Genomic DNA, 9,845 nt, shown 5'->3' with positions numbered 1-9,845 from the left:
CAACACTTGCGACATTTTTATGAAACTACAGTCTTTAAAAACGATCTCTCCCTTTTATAAAGGCCTTGTGTGTTTCTCTGTCCAGACCCATCAAATAAACTGCCATCTCTCTGTCTACTTCGAGCCATGGTGTTTTGTGCATCATGTGTTGATTATATTGTTGGGTGAACAGACTTACTTTGTTGAACAGAAGCCAGCAATTTCCAGGATGGTAACACAAAGGTGAATAATGATAACATATGGCCTGTGTCAACAGGCCACACTAAACCATTAATCCAGTAGAGTGACGCACATATTTAATATATTAATTATGTATTCATTTCTGAAGCATATTTTTTGTGTTTCATCTGGTTATGTATTTGATGTGGCTGAATATATTATCGTATAATGACTGTGCTGTGGTGGGTATATGGACTTATTTCTGTACTTTGTACTGTTGTATCACTGATTCACACTGCTGCATCACTAGAAATAAAGTTTTTTTGTAATGACAAACTAGCTATCTAATACATTTATGAAGAAAGAGTATGAAATGTATCCATTGTACATATGAAACTAATTTCTCGGGAAAAAAACTAGTTGAGAGAGATTGAGACAATAACAGGAATGGAAAAGGGGCTGTGCTGTGCTGTGCTGTTAGACGTATGGTGTTAGACAACTGTAGTTGAAATTATGTAGCTGGAGTGATATGCTATTAAAACACATTTATGAAACATTTATTTAACAATTTAGATGCCAACACTGACTGCTTTTGAGTTTAGTGAAACTGCAGTGCAAGCAATGAACATTTTAAGGAGACTTCATTGGTAACAAACCTCAACGGTAATGACCGCACAAACACACAGGGGAAGACTGTAAAACCACACAATCAACAGTTTGACAGCTGAAAACATCCTTGTGTCTAGTGAAACTGTATGATGACGATGGAGACCATTGCACCATTTACCATCATTTTCATGGCCATGTAACAGTATCATGTCATCAAGCACAAGGTCAGGGTTGAGGGTCTCTGGTAAAGCACTAGCCAATGGGACCTCCTGAGAAATGACACTGTTCTGAGCCCCTGAAGTAGGCTGCATAGACCCTAACTGGTTAGTATTTTACCAGCGGAGGGAGACTGGAGTGGGAGCTCATATAGCATCTGCTATTCCTTGTTCTATGCTGCAGTCTACACTCTGAGCCAGATCACTTTAGACAGATTACTTGAGGCTTAATGATACAAATATATTTAGTATTTTTACAAATCACTCCAAATCACTCCACAAGGCTTTTAGGTCCATAGTAACACCTGCATGCAAGCCTGGGACACGTAGCCTTGTCATTTTATCAATATAATTAGCCAATAATTACAGGTGTTAATATCAATTTATATAAATTAACAATTTAAAACAAAAGAATGAAAATACTTTAGACTAGTCTTTAGTCTACTTTAGTGTAATACTTTAGTCGTCCGAACTGATCAGTCGATCTGAGCCAGGGCGTTCTGTGCAGCAAATCAAAAAAGGAACACTCAGATGACACCTTCCTTCAGCCAGGTTAAAAACAAAAACAACACAAACTAAATAAAAAAACAAACAAACAAACAAAAAAGAAACAGATAGATATCGTCAAAGTGGGATGAATGAGGGGAACGGATGAGAATAACATGATCCCGCCTCAACCTGACGGGGGCCAATACACCACATCGAGGGAACAGAGAGACACTTTGCACCTGGAGCCATAGTGAAACAGATTAAAGCTTCACATTACCTGGATCCCCTTGAGTGCGCAAGACAAAGCCAAGGGAGAGATTTAGTGAGCTGAGGTCACTGTGGATATTGAGCACTGTGGCTAAAGCCTCATGCACAAGCAAAACTAAAGAAAACAGCTACAGTGGCCTGTCATTCATTTTGCTTTTTTATGCCTGCACTTCAAACCATGCTCTTTCCTTTCAACATGCCGGAGAAAGTAAGAGAGAGACAGAAAGAGAGAGAGAGAGAGAGAGAGAGAGAGAGAGAGAGGAAGAGGGAGAGGTAGAGGGAGAGGGTAGGGGAGAGAGTTTAAGAGAGGAGGGGTGGAGTTAGAGAGTGCACCAGTCTACAGATTGATGAGGGGGGTCATACCCTGGTATCCCTGTGCAATGTGTGCACTATTGCTCCTATGGGGAATAAGGGGGAGAGGGGCCGAGAACACAGGGAGAGAAATACAGTATATGTCAGTTGCCTCGGCGACCAAGGGGTCAGGGGTCAATGGACAAGGTCAAGGTCAGATAACGGACTGGAGTCCTCAATGAGAGAGGAGGTAGAGGATGAGACACACAGAGAGAGAGAGAGAGAGAGGGAGAGAGAGAGAATGAAAGAGATACACAGACAAACGTAGACCGTCACGATCTGATTATTTCTCTATCTAGCAAATATTCTAATTGATTTACTGGTCACTGAGGACACTCAGTATTATACCATTACAGATTAACTTTAAGATGTAACAAAGGTAGTTACATCTCAGAATGGCTGTAGACTGACAAAGCATTATGCAAAAGGTAAATGTTTAAAAAATCCTATAGTAGGTTACCTACAGTAAGAAAACACAGACATGTATTTCAAAATAACTATATTAGATGTAAGGATATGATCTGAAATCAATATCAATCTGTAATTAATGCAAATTTGTGTACATTTCTATGGTTGTAAGATTGTACGACTGTAATAACCACACAGAACTACAGAAACTGGGCCAGCATAGCTTTGCTTGAGGCATGTCTGTCTGTCTGGAATATGACCCAAGGCTAACCCACAGACCTACATACCCAATAAGGGAGTATGGTGATGAGAAGGGGGTACTTACTTGACAATGCCCTGCCTCCAAAGGAATGCAAGTTAAAACACAACAGAGATATTAAGAGCTTCTGCGGAGTTAGAGAAGCAGACTGGAGATGATGAGGATGGCAGTTGGAGTAAAAGAGGACGAGGACATGGGTGTGAAAGCCACAACACACACACAGACAGACAGATGAAATTGCCCATGGGTGTGTAAGCCACAACACACACACACACACACACACAGACAGATGAGTGCCCATGGACTGGGCAGGTGTGTGTTAAAGGCATACAATGCTCTATGGTTGGATGGTATAAAGTTTAACAGAAGCACACACAGGAAGTACCATTACAAGAGGGGTCCTACGTAAAAGACCCAACAATATTAAATGTTTGTGCAAAAACTGCTGTTCAGGAGAGTAGGTTGTATTGGAAGGATTATATTGTGAAGGATATCCATATTATAAAAATATTGGAGACTACAACCACTGCATATCATTATCGTACTTGCTGTACCAGCATAGGGGATGCGATTGAAGTCTGCAATGCCATAGCAACAGAAGCTGCATCTGATGTAAATGCACAAACAACCTACAGTGTCATAGCAACAGGAGCAATGGCAGTCAGGGAGCGAATGCAAATTATGCACATACATGCACTGGCTATGGGAAATAAGCAAATATGCCATTCAATATCATAGATATATTTTTGTCTCCTCAGACTTAGGAAAATACATCAAATAAAAATGCTCTGGGGAAAACATGGGTGCTACTAAATTCCCATCATCAAAGCATATTAAAAAAGAAATCCATGCCGCATCTGACAAAAAGTCGGTATTTCAGCCTGAGGATTCTTAAGGAGACATTAAGCCTGCAGGGGGCAGCGCAGATACACTAGTCTACCCTCTCGTCTCCACTCAGAGCGTTAAATACCACTACTCATACCAAGACACTGAGCAGTATTGGAATATATGCTATACTGCAGCTGATTACAAAAAGCTTGGGTCTCTACATTATATTATCACAGCATCATCTTCATTTAGGCAAATGATTTCATACAGATCACCTTACTTTTTACCCGTCCTTTCAAAAGTCTGTGTTACATTGTTGCTTACTTCCCATTGAGCTCTACGTTGAGCTCTAACTACAGAGAGTTATGGGCTCTCAAAGCCAGAGTCACTCTGCCCAGCACTGACTGGTCTGCGTATTCATTGCAGCTCCGCTTAAGCACAGGGGATTCACGCTCAGCCACACTCATCATGAACCGAATCACTCGTGTTTACCTGCAGGCTGCAACAAGTACGAGGCACAGGCTGCATACAAATACTCCTAAAGTTACACAACGTGGTATAAACCAGCTTCCCCATGAAATGTAATAATAGGCTGCCAACAGCCACGAGCCCAAAGGAAATGGGCCTCCTCTGCTGGTCTGGCTTATTTGCAGACTGCAGGGGGGGTGGGGGGGGCACACATAGTACATTTGAGAGCAGTAACTTTAGGAGTACATAGCAGATCAGAGTAGTGAGTGTGGTGTGGTGTGTTTGTGTACTGTATATGTGTATGTGTATGTGAATATACTGTACGTGTGTGTGTGTGTGTGTGTGTGTGTGTGTGTGTGTGTGTGTGTGTGTGTGTGTGTGTGTGTGTGTGTGTGTGTGTGTGTGTGTGTGTGTGTGTGTGTGTGTGTGTGTGTGTGTGTGTGTGTGTGTGCGTACGTGTGTGCGTGCGTGTGTGTGTGTGTGTGTGTGTGTGTGTGTGTGTATGTGTATGTGTGGACTGTATATGTGTGTGTGTGTGTATACAGTATGTATATACTGTATATACTGTATATATATATATATGTGTGTGTGTGTGTGTGTGTGTGTGTGTGTGTGTGTGTGTGTTTGTGTGTGTGTGTGTGTGTGTGAGAGAGTGGAGGAAGACGGAGGCAACACACATGGGGGTGTACCTCTCCTCAGCCGACACCTCCTTCTGCTGCTGATGAGGCTTGGTGCCGCACATGTCTCGGATGCTCACAGCATAGATCTTAGTGGTGTAGTCAATACTCTTCTCCTTGGCCACGTCACTGTCATAACCTGAAGATAACCAGGAGACGTATAAAAAAAATTCTGTTTGCACCCTGTGACTTTTTTTTTGCACTGAGAACTTGCATTGTGAGCTGGTAGAGCACTAGGTTTGGTTACATAGGTCTACTAACATTATTTTTCTGAATGTTCAGAAACAAATGATTAAAATCCAATCCTATTTACAACCAGGTCCTATATGCAACCTTTGGTTCAGCAACCAAATATCAAGACTTACACCACTCAATGGCTCATTCCCATGTTAAAGTCTGTTTCTTTGTAAATCATGACTAGTTTGTGTTGTAGTCCACAGGGGTCCCTACCTCCGTCCTCCTCCGTGTCCTCCTCGGACTCCTCACTGTCCACCGGACGATTGTCCCGGTTCCCCTCCAGCTCTAGAGCCCAGATCATCAGCGCCGTGTCCGCACCGCCCACTGTCAGCAGCGTGACGTCGTCTTGGGCCCAGCGCACGTTGGTCACATGGGCACTGTGGCCCACATAGCGCTTAAATCTGGCATACTGTCCCTACGGCCAGAAGGACACCAATTTCAAGAAGCCTGTTCATCATTGTGTTTTATACCATCTGAAAGCAGGCCTCACCACAGCATTTGGTGGATCACAATTATGTTGCTAAACTGAGGACTGAGTGTCATTCTTAACCATTTTAAATTATGTACAGTTAACATATTCCATGTGCTCACACATAACACAAATAGAATATATACAGTACTTTCCCATATGTTAGGCATGTAAACAAAGCAAAACAAACAGCATGTAAAGCAACTAGTCACACTTTCTCGCCTTAAATTTTCTTTTTTTTTTAATTACTAAGCAACACTATAGAGCATAAGCATGCATGTAATGTAAGAGGAGGTGTGAACGTGTCTGTGTGATTCCTCACCCTGGCCGGATAGCTGAAGAGCTTCAGGAAGCCGAAGTCGTCCCCGGTGGCCAGCAGCCTCCGGTCTTTGGTGAGCGAGGCGGCGTTGATGTCGGTGATGTCGCTGTGGGTGGGCCAGATGCCCTCACAGGTGGGGCCCAGAACGCAGGTCCAGGTGGCCCACTCCATCTTCTCAATCTGACGCACAGCAACAAATGAACAGTCAATACTCAAGTAGGCTGACAGGCAGAGAATACTTATGCACACAAGCATTTATATAAGGCAGCCGACTGTCAAATATGTATGTATGTGTCCAATCTGTGATTGAAGGCTGTCATTAAATGTGTTATCTACTCAGCCCACCCGACATCTGTGTATCCTGTAAGTACATTTGGAAGAGGTGCACAGCACACTGGTACATCAACAGAACATGAGGATATACCAAATACATACTTTGCATTCATATAAGAACAGACACTTTGGTTTGTGCTTCTTGATAAAGTGCTGAGTGACGCTGAGTAGGCTATAAAAACAAAAGTTTGAAGATCAATTAAAATCCTCACAACCAATGATATAATTTGATTCACTACTGGACAAAAAACAATAACACAATACAAACACTGAGGCATGGTATTGAGGGGATGATGTGCTTGTTCAGTATTCAAGCATTCGAATATTAGAAGGAGTTTGTTATTGGGCATTACATCTGCTGTATATCACGGTATATTCATGGTAACACAATACAACTTTGAGAGTTTTATTATTTTGTCATAGAACAGTTCTGAAAAGTAAAGCAAAAATCACAGTGGGCAACTGAGCCATAGGTGAAATGTGTTTTCATATTCATATTTCACATTCTTACACAGAAAATACACAGATGAACAATTTCAAATAGACAAGTAAACCGTATCAGATGAAAGAAATACCATTATATACCATTAACATATGATCAAGATTTGTTATTAACTTCACATGTGGAAAAACATTCGGTTATGAGACTGTGAGTGGAACAAACTCTTGTAAAATTAATTATTGACTTAAAATAGTTTAATTCTTATATTATTAAATTGCACTGACAAAAGTCAGAGTTTTCAAACAAACACAGAGGCAAAATATAAGTGTATGATTTTTATTGTAAGAAAACATTTAAACATAGAAGCATATACATATAAAAAAGAAAATTAACCAAAAGTTATAATAATGCACCAAAAAAAAAGAATGAATCATGAATAAATACAAGTATGTTTTACACTGCACATGTTCACACAGGGAAAAGGGCTGTCTGTTTAATGTATGATCCATTATCTTCCTCTATATGTTTTTTTTTTGGTGATGGATGAAAGCAACTATAATCAGAAAACTTTAAAAGCTAAACCAGCGTCTAACACCTACCTCTACATTGCGAATGGTTTGTCTCTTTCCTCTTGGGGCTTCGAAGAATAGCTGCTCTTTGGCACCAGAATTAACTTGAAGCAGTTTACCTGAGGAGAAGCAGTATGTTCATCATGTTGCATGACAGCAAAATAAAAAAAAAAACAATAAATAGATAAATAGAAAATCAATTACCATACAATCAAATTCAAATCAGATAAATACAAATGAAATGCATGGAAAGTCATGGGTAAAGTCATGGCAGGGGCCAGCCTGGTGTGTTAGCTACACTAGCACACTCACCGCGGGTGTCCCAATCTATGTGAGTGATGTAGCTCGACGCTCCTTTGCAGATGCCCACTCTCTTGCTTGACAGCACATTGTAGATGTCCACAAAGTTATCGTGGGAGGCCACAGCGAGGTATTTACCGGCATCTGCAAAAAGCACACAGCACAAAGGCACGAAGCTTCTCAAGGTGAGAGAAGACAAAAGGCAAGCGTGTCCTTTTATCTTCCAGATCAGGTTATCTATTCACCTGCACAGACTGCAAAAAGTGATAATGCCATTCAGTGGTATCTGTGAATTACCATGGCAACAGATGAACAAAGTCAGGAAGTGGGAATAAGGAGACAGCCTGAGCCATGGAGCCTGTAGAGATCTGGGCTTGGTCTCCAGTCCCCAGGCTTGAGGAGGGATGGGGGTGGGGTTAGGGGGGGTCTCAGGTTCCAGCATCTACCTTGTGAAAATCTCACGTCAGAGATGAGCTCCTTGCGGTGGTGGAATGACACCAGGTCCTCCAGCGTGTCGGAGTTCACCACCAGGAAGCTGCCATCGTTTAGGCCCACTGCTAAGGCTTTCCCGTCAGGGGAAAAGGCACAGCATCTTCCACCTGCCACACACACACACACACACACACACACACACACACACACACACACACACACACACACACACACACACACACACACGAGTACATACAAACAGCCATTTCCATTTACACTTAGAACAGCCTACTGACACCCAGGAATATCATATGGCTGGCTGTGACATGGTGCACTGTGGTGGGAATATTTCCAGAGATGTGCTGGCCTGTGCCTATTTTAGGTCTGCAGAGAGTGGCAGTGCTATGTGGCAGTGTTGACGTGTGCTAACGGATGTTTGGAGACAGCGCCGGGTGAGTAGGCGCGCTGCTGTGGCTGCTGTGGTTGCTGTGGCTGCTGTACCTTTTTTCAGCTTGCGGACGGCCACCATGCGGTGGTTGGCCGAGAGCTCCCAGATCCGCAGCGTCTTGTCGTCGCTCACGGTTGCACATATGGGGAGCAGCGGGTGAGCGGACAGGCCCCACACCTCCCCCTCCATGTGACCCTATCAGAGGAGACGCACATGGTTCACACACAGACCTGAACTGTCTATCACATCGGAGTGGCTATGGATGTGATTTATACACAAACACAAACACACACACACACACACACACACAATACCTCACATACACATACACACACACACACATAAAACTGTCCATCACAGCAGAGTGGCTGTGGATGTGATTTACAAACAAACACACACACACACACACACACACACACACACACATGGACACAGACACTCACACAAAAGAACACGGACACACACACACATGCACACAGCTGTCCATCAAAGCAGGGCGGTGTGACTGCATATAGACCCTTCACAGAGCAGATGCCCACCCCTAAATATGACAAATAAACACTTGTGGTCACGGCACAGCTGAAAGATATACATCTCAACTCTCTTCAACATTCTAAATAGTTTGGTTTCAAACTACACAACCCACCCTCTATTACAGTAGTGTCAACCAGAACATGAGTCTGATGCACCTAATGACTGGGACGTCTGTTACTAAAGACAGGATTGAAACGCCTACCAGGAGACGCACTGTTAGAAACCACATCTGCCTGAAGTCATTATTCACCCAGCTATGCGGCCCTTCATTTGATTTCAAGGAGAGTTAATGCAAAAAGGTCTGTTCACTATGGCAACGCAGAAGGCATTACCGGCACTCAGAGAGGCTGTGGGCATACGTGCTTGACAAAGACCGACCACTTCAACGGCAGCAACAAGATGTACCATTCAAGCGGTGTCCGTATGTACCTCACACAATAAAGTCAGTTTCAAAGAATTAGCCTCCTCTCAATTGATTCCAGGCCTCACTAAGATGGGGGATGGTCAATGCTGAATGAATACAGGGGGCCTACAGGCAAACATGCTTTTAGGGGCAATCGGGCAGCAGAAAGATTATATGAGGAATATATTGTCATTCAGTGATCCCAGAGAAAGTCATATACACAGTCATCACACACTAAACATGAAAGAACCATGTTCACACACATCACACACACACCTGGACCAGCAGAGTCATAGGACCACTTTTGTCAATTTCAAGTATCTCTCCATTCTTAGTTCCGACTAGGATATGTCCATGTCCCAGAGTAATGGCACGAATGGAAGGGTTATCCTCCAGCAGCAGTCCTGCACAGAAGACAACAGGCAGCAGTCAGTCAGCCCTTCCTTTTGTCAGGTGCTGTATGAGCTCAAGGCACGTCTCAAAGATCTCCTCTCTGACCAAAAGGGGGCAGCACTTTATCAGGAGAAAGAATCTATAGATTTCCACCTGCTAAACACTCACAAACCCTTATCACTAGTCGGCACTACAGTCAGGTACACACTAAGCACGTTTAAACTGATTCTCACCAC

The 9,845-nt window shown here is 43.0% G+C and overlaps 1 protein-coding gene across 4 annotated transcripts in view; it reads right to left on the bottom strand.

Moving 5' to 3' along the window:
* The window catches only part of LOC308373712 (echinoderm microtubule-associated protein-like 6), a gene marked incomplete at both ends in the record, with an annotated part of 58,151 nt that overhangs the window by 9,678 nt on the left and 38,628 nt on the right, over positions 1-9,845 (bottom strand). For 3 of the 4 annotated variants that reach the window (XM_080849327.1, XM_080849329.1, XM_080849330.1), the window contains 8 exons: positions 4,731-4,869; positions 5,181-5,382; positions 5,759-5,935; positions 7,130-7,218; positions 7,412-7,543; positions 7,846-7,998; positions 8,333-8,474; positions 9,493-9,620. In XM_080849327.1, coding sequence (XP_080705453.1) covers positions 4,731-4,869; positions 5,181-5,382; positions 5,759-5,935; positions 7,130-7,218; positions 7,412-7,543; positions 7,846-7,998; positions 8,333-8,474; positions 9,493-9,620 — 1,162 coding nt within the window. The remainder of the gene's footprint in view (positions 1-4,730; positions 4,870-5,180; positions 5,383-5,758; positions 5,936-7,129; positions 7,219-7,411; positions 7,544-7,845; positions 7,999-8,332; positions 8,475-9,492; positions 9,621-9,845) is intronic. The other variant, XM_080849328.1, reaches the window with a different exon arrangement.

The sequence above is a fragment of the Sprattus sprattus genome (genome assembly GCF_963457725.1).
Source record: "Sprattus sprattus genome assembly, chromosome: 12".
NCBI classification, from domain to species: Eukaryota; Metazoa; Chordata; class Actinopteri; order Clupeiformes; family Clupeidae; genus Sprattus; species Sprattus sprattus.
Note: the sequence above shows the minus strand (reverse complement) of the source record. Positions and strands in the feature narration are given on the sequence as shown.